At 39.9% G+C, this 23,756-nt stretch overlaps 1 protein-coding gene across 4 annotated transcripts in view; it reads right to left on the bottom strand.

The window, feature by feature from the left end:
• The window catches only part of RPS6KC1 (ribosomal protein S6 kinase C1), an 87,615-nt gene that overhangs the window by 28,897 nt on the left and 34,962 nt on the right, over window positions 1–23,756 (bottom strand). For 3 of the 4 annotated variants that reach the window (XM_068675965.1, XM_068675964.1, XM_068675967.1), the window contains 3 exons: window positions 19,376–19,494; window positions 11,452–11,544; window positions 314–361 (listed from right to left, as the gene is read on the bottom strand). In XM_068675965.1, coding sequence (XP_068532066.1) covers window positions 314–361; window positions 11,452–11,544; window positions 19,376–19,494 — 260 coding nt within the window. The remainder of the gene's footprint in view (window positions 1–313; window positions 362–11,451; window positions 11,545–19,375; window positions 19,495–23,756) is intronic. The other variant, XM_068675966.1, reaches the window with a different exon arrangement.

Here is a 23,756-nt window from a genome sequence, read left to right as displayed (position 1 = left end):
GATTTTAGGGATTTTTTAAGGACCACATTGAAACTGTGATTCTTCAAAGCCTGCTGAGGTATTACCTTCAATTACCAGCAGCAACTCAAGTAAGTAAACCAGCACATATGAGCACTAGAGAAGTTACACAAAGAAAAGAATGGGAAAGCAACTGGATAATGAGAAAAACGAACTCCAGTGCCCTTAAGAGGGATCTACGTATTAACTTAGTAATATACCACAGAGAACTCTGCACATTAGATGCAGTGATTTTTGTGTGGTGGTGTAAATTAGGAGGCCAAACTGTTAAGAGAAGTAATAAGACTTTACTCACCTTCAGTATAAAAGTCTGTTGTGTTCTCGTGTCCATTACAAGCAAAACCTAAGGAAAAAGCATTCAGAGAAACATTTAAAATTTGTGAGTAAGATAACAATATACGTGTATGATTCTTAATGTTGAATAGTCTTGCAAAGGATGTGATGTAAGTTGTGATTTAAAAAATAATAATTAAAGCCCTGCAGCATACATTTGTTAACAAGTTTTTTTCTTTTAAAGGAAAACAATACGATGGAGGAAATAGAGGATATAGATCTCTATAGAACTACCAGACTGTCACCTGATTCCCAATCCACTAACTTAAAGAATGAATCCTAAACCAAGAAGAGTATTTCATAACCAGAACCCAAATTACAGAAATACGATGGTAACAGGAAAATAAAGCACAAAGGGTAACCTTCACATAGTATTAGTTTCCTATGTTACTTCATTTAAATCCCAATTTATTTACTTTTTTCCAACTCACTGTGCCTACCTTCTGTATTTTTCCCCCATTAGGCTTTCTATCCACCTAAGGTTTTCCTTTCTAGCTGGTTACCAAAGGTTTTGGGTTTTCTTTGCCCTTTTTTTTTTTTTTTTGAGAGAGAGCGGAGCTACATACCTTCTTTCCAGGAAGCTAATCTAAAAGCTGGCAAGGCACACACCCAAGCCACATGAAAATGTTTTACCAACTATACACAGCCACTGCAGTCTCATTCCCCAACTGCCCTTTGTTTTGCAACATTCAGAAGCCACAACAGAAACAGCTGCAAAGAAGTTCCTTTCCGGTCTGTAAAGCAGTATTAAGGTGACAGCAAAAACAAGGCTTCATTTTGGGAGAAAAGAGTGGACAGGTTCGCTGCAGAAAAGAAAACACCTACAGCTGCAGAGAACATCTCTGCCAGGAGCACATTACCTCCGCTGAAAGCACTGTAAGCACAGCACAGTGATGACAGGAGCACTAAGCAATGTCTTGCCTCTTAGCAAGCTGTTTGTTTATGTGCTGAAAGCAAAACAAACAAAAATTATATATGTATATATATTTGGAAAACTACATCTTCAGGGAGCTGGAACTCTCTGCATCTCTGTCTTCAAATCACTGTGCTTAGGATTGTTTGTAAACTCCAAGAACACAGATGTACTTGAAAAGCACCAGCTGCAAGACAGCCACAAAAAACAAGCTCAAGCACAAGACCAATCCTCCTGGAGGAGCAAGAACAAGATCTGCACCCACTGTTTATTTACAACAGACCTCATAAGCTCTGAGTACAAACAGTCAGATTCAGTTATAACAAAATATTTAGGCTGCAAAATGAAGCTCCTGAAGGATTGAAAATGCAGCACTGGGGTTACTACACTGAGCACTGCTCTTTGGGATGGCCACATTCAAAATGCTGTCCTTGCTCTCTCCCCATTGCACTTCTGAGTATCTCAAGCAAAAGGAAGCGAGTTGGAGTTTTTTCTCATCGTTGCTCTTGCCAAATTTCACCAAAAGAAATAAGAGCAAGAGCTATTTCTCCATCTCAAAGACTTCCTCTTGTAGTAGGGTTGCACCCAGTATTATAAAAGCCATTCTCTACCTTCTAGTGAACAAATATTATCAGAAGATGCAATTGCTGATGTTTTTTGAGAAAGAAACAACAAGCAGTTCCCATGCCAATGGCGTAAACTGAGTTTCTCCAAACAATTCTTCAGGTCTCTTACTTGTGTCTTCCAGAAACAGTAGAAACAAGCTGAATAAATGATAACCACGAATTTTCTTTTGTTATCCTTGCTTAACCAAAAAGGCATGTCAATAAAACAAATATACAAACAATAAAGAAAACCAAAAGAGGAAAAATAAAAGCCACTTTGCAAGAGATGCCAAAAGGAGACAGATAAAAATGGTTCAAAACAATTACGTGTTTACAGTCACTTTCTTCTTGTCCCAAGTTTGTTTGTAACTAGACACTGTTCACATTGAGGCAATAAATACAAGAACATATGTGATTTTTTTTTAAATGTGCCCTTTGACTGTCAATATCTCCCAAACAGGTGTTGGCTAAATGATTATAAATTGGCCTCTGGATACACCTCTTCAACTGAGCCGTACCAGGACTGGCGATAATATAATTAGACCTAAAAACATCAGGCTGGTGAATGCTTTCCATCTGTTTGGCAATAATGTTTAGTTAACAATAGTCTTTAAAAGAAGCACCTTCAACTTCAGTTCTTAAAGTTATTTATAGGGCCATTCTTAACACACCAGCACTCTTGCTAACAAGAGCTTTAGCCACTTGGAAATTATTAGCCATACGGCTCTACAGGAAAAGGAATGACAGCATTTAACATCTGTATCTCTCCAGATTTACAAGCATCAACCTCGTTTAAAGTCATTTCTTAATGAACAGTTCCGTGGTCTGTATTAATATTATAGTTGCATGCACAAAGATCATAAGGAGCCAAACATTTTTTTAATACCAACAGTAGGCCAATCAGTAATGAAGCTGTCAGCATAAAGGACGGAATAATAGCTTCTTTAACCCTCAAACAGGATTTGTTCATTTGTAGAGTAGAAGACACCAATTTAAAAACTGCTCATGGGTTTGCTCACCTTTATAAAGACAAAAATCTAATTTGGTACTAATTTGATACAATTGTCTTTCCAATAAAAGGCTCCTACAGCCATCTTTTATTTCATGATAAAACAACTGCTATAACTAAAACTGTCATGAAATAATTACCTTTGATAGCATACCTTATTGCACAAATACAATTAATGTATTCCTCCCTTTCATTTTTCACACTTGCTTATCAGCACGGTATTAGCATATGGTGTAACAGAGCAGCTTACCGAGCCCGAGCCCTACACGATGACATATAGAACAACTACCACGAACGGGAATAAAGCAGACAACGGGTCCCTTTAGGGCTGCCTTCATCTGTTGTTGTGATACTGCATCGAAATGAAAGTAGCAGCTACCGTTTTATAACAGCAGTAATAACAAACCATATTTGTGTGCCTTTGAGGTTAACTACCTAGGTGGACTAACCAGCCCTACTAACCAGCTTCCCCGTCAAGCATCATAACTTTCCCCCAGTGACGAAAAGCCACAGCTCCGGTTCATTCAATGGAAAATTATTTCTTAGCTGATTCAATACCTACTTTTCCACAAGACTGTTTCCTTCACAGGGGATTTCAAGCAGGCCAGGAAGAACCACAAAAAGCACTTTTCGCTGCTATTTGACCCTGGCAGACTGTGGACTTTGCAAGGGTCCGCTAAACCCAAAATCTATTTGTAGGAGAGGCAGCCTGCATGCATATTACAAAAAGGTGGTCTAACGAGACTCACACAAATAATTAACGGAATACACAGCTGAATAAATCCCTGATCAGAACATTTCAGGAAGGGGTAAGACCAGGAAAGAAACTAAGAGGCTGTCACAAATATATTTGCTTGACTTTCTGTCACACAAACAGAGCAAAGGAAGGCGAGCAGCTCTTGGACACGTTACCCAGGTTGTGCAGAAGTGCACAGCGGTGACTCTGCTAGTGACCCAAACACCAATTCATTCTCCTCACCTCATACCTTCCAGCCAGGTTCTGGACAGTCAGGCTACCCAAACAAGTCTTTGCTGTCTGTGCACCTTCACACCTCTCTCTCGCTGCAAAGGAAATACTTGCAAGTTTTTCAATTCTTTTCCTAAAGTTCCTTTTTAAAATGCAAAGTGACAAACCTCTACCAGAGCTACATACCAGGACAAAACAGAACTCCACATAACGTTCCCCGCTGCGTAACTCTATCCCTCCCCAGAGCAAATCAGACAGAGATGCTTGTGTCAGAGCGGGCTGCTCCTGGCTTGCAATAAGCTGATGGAGCCTGTTTTGCTGGTGACGACTACTGTGTAACTTGTAATATTTAATACCTCAAAACAATGAGCTGTCAACTGCAACATTCAGCATCCTCTCTCAGAGGGGAGGTAGAAAAACGCACAGCAGGGCATTCCTGGGCACTGAGCAACTGGGCTGTGACACAAAAGGAGACAAAACAAAATCCTATTTGTAGTACTAATGTACAAACACGGTAACAGTCTACGCATCACACTGGCTTCTGCAGCACCACTGTTGCTTATTCATTTTTCCCTATTGTTGTGTGCTGATGACAAGATCAAAGTGGCCAAAAATACTGACAGGCAGTTAAGGCTTGTCACAAATATGTAGTGTGAATAAGAGTCTTCACCACTTATCCCTATTTTGTACAAGCAGTCAGCTCTCAGGCACAACCTAAAACACAGGTGAACACAACAACATTGCATGGCAGCATCTCAGTCAACTGGCAGATAGCAATATCCCTCTGTGATGCCAAATGCAATTTTCTACTTGGGGTTTGGGGTTTTTTGGTTTTGTTTGGCTTTTTGTTTGTTTTGTGTTTGTTTTTTTGGAGGGGGAGGGAGGGTTAAGTCAAGGGTTAATTCTGATGCTGACAGCAGCTACTTAAAATTAGCTTCTTAGATTTGATTTACAGTGCATCCAACAGCTTAGTGGAAAATAAATTAAATTCAATTCAATACAGTAGGTACAATTAATTGGAGAAAAATAAAATAAAACCTGCCTGGTAAATAACGACAGACTAGCTTTAAGAAAACAGTTCATTTTAGGATCCTTTAAATGCACAGAAATTAGCAAATGTTTCAGTATGCTAATTTTTTTTAATTAAAAGATATTTCTGCAGTAAAAGCTCTTTCATATGCACTACTGATTCTTCATCAAACGTTAAGTTTCCAACTTAACACCAGTATAGCCGGTGGCAGCCTGAAGGTTTACCATCTGCTGCCACCCAAAGTCACGGTGGCCACCTTCAGAACATATGCATCAAAGCCCTGAGATAAGAGACTGAAGGAATACTGCAGAAGTCAGCATAAGGGGAATCACAAACCCAGAGGCAGGCAACAGGCAAGTCACCAGGAAAAAAGAGCGTGGTGAACCATCAGTCACCCTACCGAGCACCCAACCAAGGTCGCAGGGGACACTACTGCAAGAACTGAGGACGGCTCGAAATGTGCTGCTCTCCTGCAGGTGGCTTTCATATAAATGCAGTGCTCGAACACACTGCAGTCATTTGCTTTCCCAGTCCCCCTTCCTTTTCTGTTTTTTCCCCTTCCACCCCAGCCAGTATCTAACACTGATGTTTTTCCACACTTGCAGGGCACAGCACAGAACATGGCTGTGCTGCTCTATGTACCTGAGCAACAATTAACACTGATCAAAATAAACACCTCAAAACATAATCGCTTACAAAAATGGGGCTGTAGGTTCACTAATGCAGGTTGAAGAATAGCTCGTGCCTGATGAAATAAAATGGAACTTACTGCAGTAAGTTACTATCCCGTACTACAGTACCAGACACCTTCAGGGTTTTGAAGATATGCCACGGCTGAGAGATGATTTTGAAAGAATAGCTCAGTTTTGTTATTGAATTGCTGTTCTCCACTGAAGACTCATCGTGTAATGTCAGCGGGTCATTTATTGATTCTGGTGCTTACTTCTTAAACAAATTCAATCTCATCTTAATGTAGATTCTCTAACAAAAATCCTAAAAACTCAGAGGGATCAGATGACCACCCACCGTATTGTCCTTGCACCAGTTGGAAGGAAAATCCCTATTGCAGGTAGTGATAGACCACCAGGAATGAGACAAGTTGGTGGCCTGATCCTAGAACGAGTACTTGGGACTTCACAAGGGAGGAACTGCCCCCTCAGCTGGGGCAGGCACACAGCGGACTGCCATGCTCAGGGCACACTTGTGGTGATGAGGCAGAAGCAGGCGTGCAATTCCCCCTGCTCTCTTCATCTGTGCTGGCTGTCAAGGTTACCAGGATTAAAAGATCTACTTAACACAGATTTATTCTTGTCAGTTTTCAGATTACACCACCCGGACTCGAGCTCGTCTCCCTCTGTCGTTATAAAAAGAGATTACATTTGGCTAATATGTATGAAAAATGTGATTATTGCTTATCCTTGTACCTGTGCAATATGAATTATCTTCAGTTTGCAATTATTCCTCCTTTCAAACCATTATGCTAAGGAACTTAGGGTTTGTATATTCTATGACTTGCAATAATAGCGTACTTAAAAGACAAATGGTGCAGCTTTAAATAATGCAAATACTCAGGAAGCAGCATACATTCAAATTCAAGTTTTTAAGTACTTTCAGTTGGTTGTAACAGAAAGGAAAGCTCACTATCTTATGGCAAACTAAAACCTGGTCAAGAAATGACAAATGGTGAAATACTAAGCTAAAGAACATACCTGGCATGTTACAGCCGAGAATACAGTTTACGATATGAAATGCCCCTCAGCATCAGAGTAATGCCTGGCACCTGTTATGAACCAAGCAAACTTGGTAACACTTAGGAAGACAACGTTTTTTAATATTAGTTTAGAAGACAAACTTATTTAATTTAGAAGAAAATATCTCTACAAATTATTTGTTTCTGAAAATCAGAAGATACATATAGTTCAGCCTGCAATTGTTTATTTATTTGTTCATTCATTCAGCTTTAGAGTTGAGCAAGCCTGTTTACTTGGGGTTTAAGCCTTACTGTAGCTTAGGAGTAATCCTCCAGCAATAGGAAAAAGGTGGTGAGAAATCAAGAAATCATTTTTGATGATGATTCTGTAGTTGGTTTAGTTTTGTAGGATTTAGCAAGTTACTTAGAAAATTAAAGGGTTAACATAACCTAAAACAAGCCCCTGAAAGTTTGTTTATTTGTATTAATAGTTACTATTACTAGTTTCAAATTTTTAACCATTTTTGCCACTGCTATTTTCCATTATGAGGTGTTTGGATGAAGAAAACTTGCTAGTCAGTTGAATTCATAACATTTTTCAGCCAGCTCCTCTTTTTCTAAGCATAATAATGAAACAAGACTGAATATCTGCACTCAATCATGCTGTTTATTACAGCTCCTTTCCCCCCCACACCTCTTATGTACACACAGCCTCTCATTCAAATCCCTAAGACGACCTAAAGAAGCTTGGCAACGTGCACGTGAGAGCCAGGTGAGAGAAACCATCTGCTATGGTCAACTCCATTTCACAACTGCACCACTCTTTAAACTCACCTCAAAATAACATGCTGAACATTTACATTTTTAAACAAACACTAAAAGGACACAGCTACCACAATATAAAATATTCATGCACAGCACACACTGCCTTAAAAAGAGCCTGTTTCTCCTACTCTCTGATTAAACTCTGTTAAAACTAACCATAAACTGTTTGATTCAACTATGGGTCTGCAGATCATGCATATGAACTCCACAGATTCTTTATAGCTCTGCTTTTTGCATGTTCACTGGTCGAGTAGACAAGCAGTAACCACACTTCCTAAATCATTAATAACACTGATTTGGCTGTTCTGCGTATTTCTAAGGTCAGTTAATCTCAGTGTATTAACATTAGTTATGACTCCTCACAATATCATAATAGCAAAGGAAGAAAAACCTATAGTGAAGACTAACAGAAATGCTTCCAGCTCTACAGAAAAAGAAAAAAAAAGTTATTTACTTATAGAATCCCCCTCAGAAACTCCCGAAGTAATGCTAGCGAAGGCCCCGATGAGAGTATTTTATTTTTGCCAGGTTTCGGTTGTATAATGGAGCTTAACAAACAGTGTATTGAACAACAAGCTCAAATGTACAGACATCTGTGGAAGACTGATCACAGTCACATCGGTGCCAATACAGACAATGTGGCTTGATGGGGGTCCAGGGGAGGAGACAGAAAAGACATAAAAAGACAGTCATTGGTTACAGAGGCATAGTTATTACTTAATGTACTCAGCTTTCAAGATGAATCTTTAAATTGAATGAATCTAAATAACAGAAGGTTCTAAAGAATAAGAAATTGGGCTTGAAACAGCATTGTTAAGGTATCCAGCAGCACCATAACAAAGTAGTTTCTTCAGGGGCCAGTTGTAGCTTCAAAGGGAAGATTTGCCTAGGGCAGAAACTCAGTACAGAATCTGCAACCTGGCTTTTTAATTAGACAAATTTTGAAAGCAAAAATCTTTGGTATTCAAAAAAAAAAAGGAAGCTTTCTACTTTAAGGCACATGAACTGATAAAATAATTGATCATTCTTGGTTGCTGGTAACGATAGCTAAAATATTTAGATATCAGCCTGTTTTCAGCATGGTACCTCTGCTAATATTAATGACAGCTATGCTTTCCGACCAGCAACAGAGCTTAAAGCCCACAACATCTGCAGGACAAAAGCCACATTCAGAACTAATTAACCCTCTAACTTTAAGAAACCTATCCACAGGTAGACCCTTCCCATAATAAACACACAAAATACCTGCAAACACCATCTAGTTAACCGCTGACACCATGAAGTGAGCAAACACAGCAGCATTTAAGGAACCTGGTTTCCTCAAGCACTGGTGTACAGCCTCTTGGGTCTATTAAAGCAGTTGGATTTGTACCACAGCCTTTGTACAAGAGTAGAAGCAAAGGGTGAGAGGCAAAGCACTGATATGGGAGCTCTGCTATGAATTTTCACAACACTTTTCAGAGTTTAATAATGTTAAGATCTCTAATTCTCTCAGCTTCAGCAGGAAAAGGGCCAACCCAGGAAAAAAAAATATTCAGGTGACAAAGAAGGTGGAAAGGCAGATTGAGGGACCAAGATGGTTCATCAGCAATAAAACAGACTAAAATTAAATGTCTAATAATTTTGCCTAGTCTAAAAGAGTTTGGAAAATCCAACCTTTCAGGTAACAACAAGCATTTTATCTGTGAACAGGAAACCAATTCAAAATACTTCAAGTGGCTTCAAAAGAAGAACGAAGACTGACATTACTCTGAGGCAAGGCACTGAACCTTTCAGTATTTGGTGGAGTGAAGGTTAACAGCTGGTTTTCTCAAGTCAGCACTGCCAGAGGCAGACACCAGCCTGGGCCTCAAGTGGCAGTGGGAGAACGACTGCGAACCAGCCACCACCGCTTACGGTTCCCTGTGTTTGGGCCAGTCTTGGACAGGACCAGGCAAGACAGCAGTAAAATGTCAGTGGCTCCTTACTATCCACACACTCACATTCTGCTGAAACCAACAAAGACACCTCAGGGTTAGGACAAGAGAAGACTATTTCCAGGCCAAACTCTGCGTGATGCTGAGTCAGTTATAGACCTGGGCCCAAAAACAGAAAGCGCGGCACCTTCAACTCTGGCTCTGAAAATCAGAATCCATTTTCAAGAATAAACACTCCAGGCCACACACTTGGGCCCAGCACGGATACCGGCATCAGAAACTTACCCACCAGTTTGGATTTCTCCATGACACGAGCTTTACACAGTATATACAAGCAGAGATGGAGGCAAAAAAAAGTGACGGTGAAGAAGAAACCAAGATGGTGTTTTAAACCAAAGGCAGGGGCATTAACTCTGTCACACGGATATGCGTGTGCACCTGTGCTTCATGTTCACACACAGAACATTTGTACTTACAGCACCTTTTCATTTGCGTCACTACTTGATGAACACTTAGAAACAAGTAAGATAAAAGACAAGACTAAGTGTGTAATAAGGATAATCTGGAAGCAGGTATGCAGAGCACAAAGACACCTGAGGGAATACTGCTGCTTTTTCCACACAGCAATTACACATTAACTCGGACCCCTATAATACTGTTTACACACAGACATACCAGCTGTATACACAGCCCTGGTCTCTCACACCACTCCTCGCACACATCTCCAACACGAAGATCTTGTATTTCTGTCAATGACAGAACCCCAGTTCTTCCCAGCACTGCCACACAGGTCTGGGTACATTCAACTCACACCTGAGACACTTATTAGAACTGTGCTGAGAGGGATGTAGGAGATCTGATAATGCCAGGGAGTCCAAAACCTTGACTCTAATCAAGCATCTTCTCCAGTTGCTGCTCCTTGTATTTATATCAGAATGAAGGTACTGAAAAGGTCTTTCTCAGTTCATTTCCAACACCTTCTGCAGCCTCGCCTTGTCAGACTAATTCACAAAGTTCATGCCTACCATGGTCAATTAGTTGGTGGCTTCTGATCAAGCAGATCGGAGTTCTTTTCAAACCAGTCTCTTTAACACATATATAGAGCAAAACAGGCTAAATTCTGTACTCAAAACAGAGGAAAGAAGATACAACGAATATGAAGTCAAGGCTGAGAAATCCTTGTGTGCTACGAAAACAACCCCAATGCCTACTGCATATAGCTCTCTGAAGAGAAGTTATCAACTTATCTACATAATTACAACAAAACAGGCAAAGAGAAACAAAAAACAGTCCCAATAGCTAGGTTCAGTCTAATGAGGAGAAAGAAATACAGACCTTAAGAGATCATCTAATTTTTCTGATGCAAGTTACAAATGCATAAATTGACCAAGCATCGGTACACCATGCACAAACCAGGGACTACATGAGGAACTATCAAAAGGCACAAGGGAATTGGCACAGGAAGAAGAAACTGAGCCTTAACAGTCTCCATTAGCTACTGCCACGCTGCTGAATAATGCATCACCTCAGAAGAATTTGGTAAGGTGAGAACTAATCAGCATTATCAAAACAATGCAGCAATTCTTCTGGTCTCTTAATTAGGCTTGCAAAAAATCTGTATGGTTCTTTACTGTTTACAGAGGGCTATTACCCTGGGATCTTGGGAGATTATTTGCATGAATCAAAAAGAATGATGGCTTCGTTGCTGAATCTGTGTCTTGGCTAGGGATTTCAATTCCAAATTCTCAGAGAAGGAGAACAAACAGTTGTCATCCTTCCAGCCCCATTTCAAGTGATAGTTCAAAAGTGAGAATTCTTACCTTTCCATATTTCAAATACCCACCAGTTTATTCAACTGAAAACACATCAACTCATCCTTACCCCAGCATTGTAACCATGACTTCATCCTATCGAATGCCACCAAACATGTACCTTATCCTTTAGCTCAAATATATTTTGCATGACCTTACATGAATTGCTTAGATAAAAGCCTTTTTTCTTCTACTTTTGTTATTTTAAAGTGCAGATGCATTTGAGTCATTTTCCCCTTTTGTTTCATATCCTTAAGATCCACAGCTTCAAAGACAAAATGTCAGCATGCAGTCGATTTATGACTGAACTCTTGAAGAGACACTGAAGAATTACCTTGTCAATCACCCCAAGGACTCTGAAGGCCTTCAGTTCCTCGGCAGGGCTCCTTAGGTTCCAAGAGGGCCTTGAACTTAGTGATCCTGGAGGCTAATGGAAGATATCAAAGATTATACATCAATCAGGGTGGTACTTGAAGGAAGACTGCCTGCTGAAGCAAATGCCAGGCCGAAGGAAACTAAATTTATCATAAATCAGAGAGAGTGAAGATGAAAGGAGAAGTTTTCTGTTTGTCCTTAGTGAGGAAAAAAACAACTTGCAAGTAAATAAAACTGAGATAACATTGAAAACAAAATTTTTAAAAAGAAAAAATAATGAGTTTTTATACTTTCTATGCTTAATGGAACCTGGCAATCGATTGCTGAATTCTTAGCCCATCCCAATAATCAATCAAAGCCTCATAGGTATTCTGGATACAAAATAATTCAGAGATCACTGAAGAGGAGAAAGCAAATTAGAGGCTTTTTAAGTTTGAAGAACATAAAATACAGAATTATAAACAGGATTCTCTTGTTCTCTGGTGAGCTTTATAAAATCCTCTTAATAGCAAGGTGCACAACAAAAATGATTCCTGAAATTGCCTTAGAAAGAGGTAGCTAGCTACATACTATTAGTCTAGAAATTAACACGATGGCAAGAGAATTGGCAGGAGCTAACTGTTGAAGGTATTAATATGCATACATTTTTGTCCATGCTATGTTTTCTAATTTCTCAGGGCAGACTCAGTTTGCATGTCAGAGGGAACAGTAGTTCAGCTGGATGTCTTCTGGGACAACGATCAGCTTTCTAAGCATCACATTTACCTCTGGCATGTTAACAAACATTTTCAGAAGTTCCTAGGTGCAAACTGAGAGAATTCATTAGATCCTCCTCCAAAAATTCATCACGCGGCTTCTACCAGAATGACAGACCAGAATCCCTTCCTCACAAATAAGGTAACTTCATTTGCAACGCTGTTGATCACCAAACTCTTTTTAAGCAGAACCTGGCCTCCTCAAGTCCCCTTCTTATGAACAAAGAAGGAAGAATAGGAAAGTGAAACTCTATTTTTTTTCTTTTCCTAAAAATCAATAGCTGTTTATCTCATTTTCTTTTTAATCTAATTTATCAGCAGCCTGAGACCTCATTAACAAACATACCATAAAGGGAAACTGCTGGTAAGGAACTACAGTGTGGATAAAATGCTTAATCATGGGGGGAGAAGAAAAAAAAATCCTCAAAATGATCCGAAACTTGCAGAAAAACTGAAGTTTTCCCTCCAATATCTCCACTGCACTATCTTCAGAGTCCAGAGCACCTCCCCAAAGTTCTCCCTAAGCCAGGCCCCTTCAAGCTGTCAGTCGGCCATCTTCTCCCCTTCCAAATTCTTTCCCTAAATCAGCTCTTATTTTAGCACTGCCTGTGAAATTCAACAGAGAGGGTGAAAAACACATTCAAAAAGTATGGAGAAAAGTGTGCTTTTCTTTTTGTTCACCTGCTGGGCTCTATGTTTAAAAGAGTTTAGTATTAATCTTAATCTATCTGACCAGGTCTTATAAATTTTTTTTATTTTTTTTTTGTCACATAGACACTGCTGAATAAGAGTACCGATATCAGTTAAGAGAAAACAGCCCAGTTTCTACAAATCACTAAAGCTTTTAGCACGAAGAGGAAAATAATTCTACATCAAGTGTTTTCTTCAGACTTAATTTAGGTCCCACATACCAGTGAGCTCCTAGACAATGGGGTGGGGGGGGTGTCCTTTTGTTGGATTGTATTTTAAGTATGCAATTTTTCTGCATTAGCGAAATATTTGCTTTGAAACAAAGAATTGTGCTAACTCAGAGTTTATTCATGACAAGATTTCAAAAGCATTCTAAGGAACGTGTTTAATGAAAGAGAATATTCTCAAATCCTCTAGACTACTATAAAAGATTTTCCCTTCTATCTGCATGCTCTTACTTTTTTAGCAGTCCTCAATAATCATGCTTCTAAAGTTTTCTCTTAAGCATAACATTTTAACCATGAATTAAGTCCACACATCTTTAGAGAAGTTAATCCTTGTCTAATTATGCTATAGAATCAGACTTCCACACCCATCACATATGTAAACCCTGAATTAAAACACTACATATTTGGGGTCTTTGTCTAAAATGTCACCAATGATGGTCAGTAAATAATGCATACACAGTGCTTTTCTTCTTGTATGCACTCTAGAGTTCCTTCTCACCTTGAAATAATTAACAATCACATCCACATCTCCATGGTTCCCAGTAGCTTCTCCATTTCCAACAGTTTGGGGTTAGTTTTTGCTCTTTAGAATATGTTGGTTTTGCTGTTGCAAAGTCTAACAGCTGACCCCAGTGATGGAGAGGCATCACATTGTGTTGTCAAGCAGGCTGGAAGCAAACTCAAAATACCCCATTTCCAGACCTACAGTAATTAAGCGTTACATGAATCCATCTGCCCCTCTGAACAAGTGAAAAACCCAAAATCAGCATGTAGACAGCAATAAGAAAAATAACTAAAGGACAGCTTGTTTGTCAAAACCAAAGGAATAAAGAAAACATACAGGAAGGAGGCTAAAAAAATGTCAAAGGCTTAATTTGCCTTTAGGAACAAGGCACTTAGGTTCTAAAGAAAGTGTCAGACTACCTACACCTGCAGAAGGACAGGAAGCCCACCTTCAGCAACCTGCCCAAACTCTCAGCATACTGCTCAGGTATTCCAGGATCTTCTCCCCTGCTACAAAGCCCTGTGCATTTTGAAACTATTTGCAGACTACGCTCTGAGCTGCACAGCAGAAGCCACCTGGAGTTACCTGACTTGGGATCTATGCCACTAATTCCTACAGTCCTTTTCCCAATGTCACCTTTTGGTAAGCCTGCGCTAATTTTAAATGGCAAAGGATGATTCTGGTTTTGATGCTGGCCATTGCAAAGACAGCAATTTGTGGCCATCACTTGCCTTCAAAAGGCTCTATTTTTGGAAGCTACACAACGAAGCAAAGCAACAGCTCTTGCCTCAACTTTGGCATCACTGCGGACAGATACAAGAGCAGGGGGAGAGAGGAGTGCACCGCCAGCCAGGCAAACAGGAGGAAGAGCCTCTCACATCAACCTCAGAGAAGGCAAAAGCACTATCCCTAGCCTGGTGCCAGAAACACCATTTGATGGGAAACAATTCTACCGCTGATCCCTCCACCTTTGACAGCAGTCAGAACAGAATTTCAGGATAAAAAGAGCACTTTCATGAACATCAGTATAAAGCCCAGCTCTGAGCTGCGCATCAAAATGAGATCTCCTCTCACCACGCAGAGGTCAGTGCCTGATGACTTCAGTAACTATCCCCTGTGGCATGGCCTCAGCCTTGATTTCAGCAAGGAGATTCTTTGTTTTGAAGCAAACACTGCTGGCCTGGGGTGCGAGGCTCCACATGATGAGTGTGTAAGAGCTTCCAGCTCTCCTGGGCTGGCAGAACATCCCGACTCTACCAGGTGAAAAACAAGTTGCATTTCTGCATGCATCTGAACAGAGACTGGGTTATGGTGTGCTTCAGAAGGTCCCCAGCAACCACCAGTCTGGGACTGTATCTTCCACGAAGCTGGGGTCGCACACATCTGGAATCAGCAGCTGGTAGGAATGCAGCATGATCTGGAAAGCCTCAAGACTGAATTTCCATTTTACGTTAAACTTGCATCTCACAGAACTACAGCAGTGTATCTTCTTTACACTTTATGCAATTTTCATGAACATTTAATGAGACTTTTAGGAAATAAAATATCATATGAAAACTCTGAAGGATGAAGACTGCTTTTCCTGTTTAGGCGTCAGGCTTGAATGTTACCCTCTTAACTAAACCGCTTTGAAAAAATGAAAACATTTGACATTTTAAAAAACAACAACTTTTGTAACAGGGCAAAAAGAGACAATTCCAAATATAAAAAGTTGGGCATAAGTGGAACTAGAAATAGTTTCAAAGAGTAGGGAAGATATGCATTATGAGTACACCAACAAAGTTGAAACAGACCCATAAACTATGCACAGGCTCTATGCTGGACCTTGCAGCTGACAGCTACACTAGGCTGAAGCTTTCTGATGGCCAACCCAATGTGACCCAAAGGCTGTTGCAGCAAGCTCTCTCTCACTCAGGCTTGGAGGTGGCTCCCCTCAGAGCTGCTAATCATCAGGGAGCAGAGGAGAAAAATACAGCTTGAGAATCTGCAAAATGGCCTGCTGCAGCCATCACGCAACATTCTTGAGTATTTGTCATCAAGAAGGCCCTTGAGGCTGCGGTGCTGTGCCAGAGGAGGAAGAGCCTTCGCAGCAGCTTGTTTTTCTATAAGGTCCGCGTGCCTGTTTACAATCTCCAGAAGCTGCCTCCACATCTCCCACTCCTTCAGGTCACAGCAAGGTTTTTTCTCAATGTTTACAAAACCTCATCAAGCGAGTTCCCAGTTCATGGTCAGACACAGTTGCGTCAGTTTCCTGTACTGCTTCTCAGCCTTAAGAAATCTTCCACCCATCCTTATGCCCTCTGCCCATAACCTTTTATTTAACAGTGCCAAGAGTTCTTCAAACACATCCTCTTACGTTTCTCTCTTCACCACTCAGACTTGACAGCAGCAGGGTGGTTGCTAAGGATGCTATCCTTGAGGGCTACACTGTTGGCTTTTTGCTGAGGCAAGAAAAGTAGCAAACTATTATTGTTCTTTGTTTGGTTTCCATGGCATCAAAGTTAATTTTTTCTTTGCAGTTCTGAAATGCTGGGCCTTTGCCTCTAGTGAAATCTCATCTTCAAAGAAGCAAGAGCCTGGTATTTCAGGCCACGGCAGAATACCTTGCTTCCTTCTGCACAAGGCCTGGAGAGAAGTGCCTTTTGCTTCACTGCGGCTTGGTGTTCAGATGGAAAATAGGTGGCTTGGGGTATGTTCTTCATACATAGTCTTTTGAGATTGCCTCATATGGTAAAGCACATGACCAGTGCACAAAGCTTTTGGGAATTATGAGAAGCTGAGAGGTGCAAGGCAATAATTAACCTACACTTGCAAGCTTACCTCTTTCCTTGCTGGATGTTTCTCTGGTCTGGTTGATGAGAAAGAAGTCAAATGTCATGTCTAAGAAAGCAAGGTGAGCCTAGGTGATGCCAATCACTGTGATTGTTCCTTGTAAGGGCACAATAGGAAACACAACGCTTTCCACACCAGCCATGGGTGACAAAGTGGTTCTGCATTGTAACGTCAGGTCACAGAATCACAGTACAGCTTGAGTTGGAAGGGACCTTAAAGATCATCGAGCTCCAAATCATGAATATGAATAGTCATGAATAAGAACACTGACTTAAATGTTTACTCTTGCTTACTAGCCAGACCTCTTCCTCCGAGGTGCAGCCAGTTTCAGCACCCTCACATCCCATGAAGTTACCAGCACTGAACCATGCTTCCCAAAACAAAATCACACTCTGCCCATCATAGCACAGGCACTGCCAGGATACAGTTTGTCCATCATCTTCTTACAAACCTCTTCCAGTGGTACAGTTCGAACTGGCCACACTTCTAATAAAGTCTTCGTGTATGTACTAATGCAGTTGTTCTTCTCAAAGACTTCAATATCGCTCCAACAAGGACGAAGTGATGAGAGACCTCTTTTCAGATCCAAGTGGGCAAAGAAGGCTTTGTACATCTGCACAGGTACCCTGCCCAAGCACCAGCATTTGAACAAGAGGTTGTGCCAGTCAACACGACTTAGAACAGCAGAAGGTGCTACCAGTAACAGACCAGTCTTGCCCTAGCATGACCAAAGGCATGCAAACGGCAGTTAGAAAAACACCAAGCTGGTGTGAAGTTGCAAGGAGCACAAGCACTAATATTTAACACTATAGACTTATTTTTTTAGGAGATGTACACCAAATATTTGCTTTTTCTAGTAGTATCTTCCCAGAATCACACTGCCTGTAGATGCAGGTCATGTCAGTGCACTTATCACTGTCTGCAAGGGATGGAATAATTCACATTAAAACCAAAACAAACTATCTTGGGGGTTATAAAGGATAAGCAGCAAATAAGGTGCAATAATTCCAGTTTGATCTGTAAACACCTTGCAGAAAGAGTCACATTCCTCACTTTCCTTAAGACACTTTTCTTTCCTGAAAGCCAAAGCATAAAACATGCTAGTTCCTAGTGGCTCCTATCATGACCCTTACAGAAACTTGGGGAGATAAGTCCTTCTTCCAATTAGTTTTTAGCTATAAACTCAGAGACGAGCTGTTCTCCACCACCAGAATTCAAGTTTCTGTGTTATGAAGAGCAGCAAATAAATCAAACTAAAATGCATCTACAGCCACAGGCAAAAACAAAGGCCCATGACAGACACATGGTTTTTATTGTAAAAAGGAGAGTAAGATGGTCGTTATATTTTGCATGTGCAAAGTCAGATTTGCCCTAACTTGTCAATTTGAAGTTTCAACATGGAAGAAAAAGTTTCATCACTTTTTTTTCCTTCTTTTGTCTTATCCCAATTAATTCTGCTTTCCTTTGGATCTGCAAAGAAGGCATTTAGCTTATTCACTACAGCATAAGAAAAGAAGTACCTCTCAAGCCCACATACAGAAATGCAACCTATTTCTTCCTCCTCTCCAACTGCAATTAGTTTTTAAACTTATGAAAAGGTAAAAATAGGTTGTGCTTTGGATTTTTTTTTTCTCCTTGTTCTACAGTTTCCAAACATACTGAGGTTTTCATACAGTATAGATTCTTCCCCACTTTCAGGAGTGTTTGACCCAAAGAAAGACTACCTAGTAGGAGTTCATATCAGTCCAAAATACTAAATTGTTCAAAGTACAATTCACAGCAGCAGCAAGACTCCAAATCTCACAAAATATATCTCATTTGGTACATCCTCAAAAAAAAATGTCCTTGTGGCCTCTCAACACAGAGAAAGCTACCCTTCAAAATCAGTGATTTTGCTTTTTTAACTTATTTATTAGGCAGTCAGATTTTATAAGGCTTCACACTTGAGTAGCTGTGGTCTCCTTAAAGCCTTTTTGGATCTGTGCAGCCTAAGGAGCAATGATTTTCTGGGCCTTTTGTCCCTAATTGATAAAAATGTAGAGAGATGGGAAGTTGGTAACTTTTATATTTACTACAATAAGGCAGTCAACTAACAATGGCACACAGTTTAGCATGACTGCAGTAAAGATCTAAAGTAAGAAAGATAAGTCCTGATGGAACTGGTTGGGGAAGGGCAAAGTAGAAATTTATTGAGGGTGTCTTGAAACAAGCTTTGTTTATCTTTAGTATGAGTACAGATAAGGGTGTTTCTGCTTAAGACGGTAGGAATTACTCCTGAAACTCCACACAAATAAAGAAGCTACTGATCACTGAAGCACAACCAGGAGACATTTGAAGGAATCAGGAAGAACCTTTGCCCAATTAAGTATTTATTTCTCATCCCTGCCCCCACAACCTCCATGAACTTAAACTCAGTTCTGATACACCATTATGTGTCAGGCTAAAGAAACCTACAGCCCTTCTGCTCCCTCCAGGAGTGAGCAATATTACCACGAGAAAGTAAAAATAAATGTTATATTCTAGAAATGGTTTAGAGTTGTTGGGGTTTTTGTTTGTTTGTTTGTTTTTAAAACCTTTATTTTCTTTAGCGTAATTAAAGTATTCACGTCATCAATTATGGACTAGAAGGAAAGTGTGCTAAAAGAAACAGGTCTAGATTAAGTCAAGAACCATAATGCTGTGAAATGAAACCAACAAGAACCAGAAAATAATGGCAACTTAACAGAAGCGTAATATCAAAATACTCCTCAGGCCTCCTGTAACAGAGATATTTCAAATAGTTTTTGAACCTCCAACTTGAATATGCTTTGCTAAAAGACAGAACAATTTAATTATACCAAATTCTGGTTCATAAAACAAGAAATTAAAGCCTACCATAGAAACAGATGTATCTTCAGAGGGTTTGTGGTAGAGACTGGAGATTTTTTCAGCACGCATAAGGTATTCTGCTGTCTTCCTTTTCACTGCTTCTCGACGAGTTGGACTTGATTCACCTCAATGGAAAAAAAAAAGTTATTTTTTCTACAGAGAGAGGTACTAAGTAATCAAAGCATATGACTGCTTTGATTCTACCTTTTTGATTTACTTCAGGTTATTCATAATCAAAACTGCAAATATGCATCTCCCAGAATGCAAGCACTATGATCTCAGAGTTCTACAAAAATAACAATTTAAACCTTGTAACAGACTAAGTTAATTTAAAAAAAAAAAAAAAAAAAAACTCATTTTCATGTGATCTATTAATATGTTCCTAGTGTAACATACGAGTGAACTGAAACAAACCACTGATCTCCACATTGTACCCTAAAAAAATCAATTACACAAAACATCATAAGGAATTTACAAAGAAACTTGCTAGGCTGGGGGTTTTTGCCCAATGTTTCTAATATGGCATTTGTTAAGTATAAAGGGAAGACAAATGCTATAATAGCAAGAAGGCAACACAAGAGACATGAAGAACTCTTGCTCACAACTTTCTGATGCTAGCTGCTCCTTTGCTGTTGGCTTGGGGTGGCGCAGGCGCAAAGGAAGAACCACTTACCCCAACTACTTCACTTCCCAGATAGCTGAGCATCCATTGGGTTGTCTAAACTACTCAAACTTTTGCACGAGGGAAAAATCCCATGGTACTGTGCAAAATTTATGTTTACTCTAAATCTTACAGTTTATGTTCAGGCATTCTCATCATGAGCAGTATATTGCTATAAGAGACTCATTTTTTAATAGAAAAAAAAAAAGTCAATTGCCAAGAAAAAAGGAAATAACTGAGGCTGTCCAAGACCTACAAAAACACAGCCTTGGCTCTGACAGGCTTCTGAACCCCAAGGTGCAAATCAGCACCTTTCACCAACTGACCCTCAAACAGGGTAAGGAACTGCAAGGATATCTGACTAACAGCTACTCAACATAAAAGACAAGGCAAGAAACAGGAGAGGTAATAAATGAAACATGCAAACACACAAACCCTAACAAACAGCAGATAACAGAGACCGTAACAAAGACCAGAACTCACAAGACACCGATCAATGGGCCATTGCAGAACCACCGAGTGTAACCTTGAAGAAGTTCAACCACAAACTTGGTGACTGATAAGAAAGGAACTGGATTATTGTGGGCTATTAAGAACTAGCCTTATAAAAGAGTGAACTTATTATGGGATGTCTGACAGGGACTGAAGATGAACTTACTGTGTAAAGGCTTGTACACAGAACTTAACGTGGAATGTTTTATGGGGGGGGATTTTGGGAATGTGTAAGACTCATTGTGAGATGTTACGGGTCAGGACTAAAGGTGAGGGACAAGGTAGGTGTAGAGGGGACTAGCATGACAAAGCAGAGATAGGAATTACATTGGCTGCCTGTGTAAGCAGGCTGCTGGTTAGCAAGCTCGCCTGGCTGAGGCCATCACTTTCTGCCCTGCCATCTTACTAAACTCTATTCCTCCCCATTTTCTACATATGTGCGTTTGTTACTCTCTGTACATCCATTGTACAACCAATCTTCAGACAAGACTAGCAGGCAAGCTGGAAAAAACGCCTGAGAGAAGGACCATGGGCCTGGGACCAGCTACCAGTGAGACCTGCCCAGCGGGTCTTCTCCTGAACAGCAGTAGCTGAAAAGAAAGCCGTCTGGTCACGTCGTCTGTGGTTATGCAGGTGTCTGCAATGGCAATGTCCTCTGCCTGTGCCCATCTGTCTGTGGTTAGCCACATCCTTACAGAGGATGCATGCATGAGCCTCTCAGAAAGTGGCACGCAGCCTCGCTGCTGTAGGACCCAAATGAGGTGAGCTGCTGCCACTGATCTCCGGCAGGCCATGGCAGGAGGAAATCTCTCTGATCCTTCATAATACAGAACTTCTTCCAAACATCTAATCTAAACCTACCTTATTTTTTAGTTTAAAACCATTACACCTTGTCCTATCACTCCACTCCCTGATGAAGTCCCTCCCCAGCTTTCCCGTAGGCCTCCTTTAGGTACTGGAAGGCCACTACAAGTTCTCCCTGAAGGCTGCTCTTCTCTAGGCTAAATAATCCCAACTCCCTCAGCTTGTCTTCATAGGAGAGGAGCTCTAGCTCCCTGATCATCTTCATGGCCCTCCTCTGGACAAGGTCAATCTCCTTCTTACACTGCAGGCCACAAAGATGAGCGCTGTACTCCAAGTGGAATCATCGCTCTTGCTTTAAACAATCCTTAGAGCAAGGCAAAGGCTCTTTTCCACATTGCTCTTGCTTTGTCAGTCATTTTGACCCTGTTAAAATAAAGACTCCCCCTCATTTTCATGCCATGATCACCGACTACCACAGAACTGCCACACGGATTTATCAATAGCAGAGTAGAAGGGACTTCTGATCTACTCCAAGTTCTGCTGAAAGCGATCTTATTAAAAGTAAATCTTATTATCCATCTCCCAGCAGGACAGAAAAGGGATTGTTACCTCCTTAGACAGAGATACAGAGCCTTTCTCCATAAATACTTCAGACTACACTTGGTTTGGGAGGAAGCTGGACAGTCACAAATTCAGTGCACTTTCAGCTTACGCACCAATTTCTGAGACATTCCTCTCACCTTAAAGAGAGAGCAGACTTTTTAATTTTTTTTAATTAGGTCCAACACCTCTTACATCAGCCTCCACAATTGCTGGACACATCTGGTGAAATTCCCCTAGATCAGACTACCAGTATTACTACTATTGAGAAAAAAAAAAAAAAAAAAACTTAATTGTTAGAAGTTGGGTTTGGCTTTAGCAAGAGGGAAATAGATGCACAGGGCTTTGTTTGTTTGTTTTCTAAATAACTCGTGTTGCAGTTTCTTGAAAGATGACTAACACTCTTGCTTTCATCTTTACATTTAATCTTACAGCACCATAAAACTTTCTTGTCATCACTGGTAATCTCCCACATTCTCTAAGACACACAAAGTGGTCGTTGCTCAGGGAAAAATCATCTGCACAGCAACATTAAACTCTTCAGCCAGCATTTTCTTCAAGCAAACTGGTAGAAAACTGCTAGGCTAATGTCTAAGGCTATCATAAAAGTCAGGCTTACTGCTTAATTGTTAGTTATGTGTATTTAGTTTGGATGTTTATTGCCTTTTTTCAATGCTTCAGTAATTTTACAGTAATTAACGCAAACAAGATAGGATGTCCCCTTAGAGCTGTCTTTGTTCTCCCTACTTTCACAAGACATTAATTTCAGTTTTCCTTCTAGTTTTCCTTCCTGAATAATTTGTTAAAAAACATTTACAAACTGTTTGGTCATTAAAATCTTCAGCCATAAAAGAGGGTGCGGATTCACAACACAACAATCACTGAACAAGTTCTTGTACCTCAGTCAGGAGTACGATCATTATCAGTTCCACCTCTGCATACTGCAACAAGGTGGATGTTTCAGTGAGAGTAGGTGAACTGGATTTACAGAGTTCAGATTTTTATGTTTTAATATTAGTTTAACCAATAAATGTTAAGAAAATAAAAGTGAGATTCCAGTACAGTTCCCCATTTAAACAGCTAATACCTCACAAAAAAACGTAAAGAAATGCAGAATATAAATCTAATATATATATAATGTTACTTTAGAAGTCTTAAACACCAGGTGATTAATAATAATAAAATATCATTAAAATAAAAATAATCTTCAGCATGTATGCCAAATTTCAAGTCATAGAACTCTTCATTTAAAATTAAATCATTGCTAGAACAAATCCTTGTACTTGATAATGTTACACCTGATGCAGACTATGCTTATTTTTTTCATAAATGCAATATTGCATTTTGTTGTGAGATGCAATTTTTAAAGTTACACAGAATGCCTATTCTTAAAAGGACAAGTAAATGTATTTCTAGGGAAGACCTTTTGATTTCGACATTGCGTGAGCAGATTGAGCTCCTATTTTCATTCTGTGGTTATCCCACAATAACCTAAAGAGGTATCTCTTTAATTACAATTTATAACTTGAAAGGCATTTTTCTTTAAATGGCAGCAAACAGGAAATGTTTAAACTGTGTCAAAGCCTTTGATGAATCTTTACAACTGCTCATAAAAGATCATCCTGCTTAAAATAATATTGATTTTTCATTTATTTTCCTAGATACTAGAAGATTTATGTTTCATCTGATCAGGATCAAAGCTTTTACCCCCTCCTGATCACTGGGATTAAATCAGCAATGTCATTTTACATGTTTAAAAACTACGCTGCTAAAGCACGATATGAAAGTGCAGCAACGCTGATCAGAGACCTTAGAATAAAAACCCCTCAA

This window comes from Anas acuta, chromosome 3 (assembly GCF_963932015.1).
Source record: "Anas acuta chromosome 3, bAnaAcu1.1, whole genome shotgun sequence".
NCBI classification, from domain to species: Eukaryota; Metazoa; Chordata; class Aves; order Anseriformes; family Anatidae; genus Anas; species Anas acuta.
Note: the sequence above shows the minus strand (reverse complement) of the source record. Positions and strands in the feature narration are given on the sequence as shown.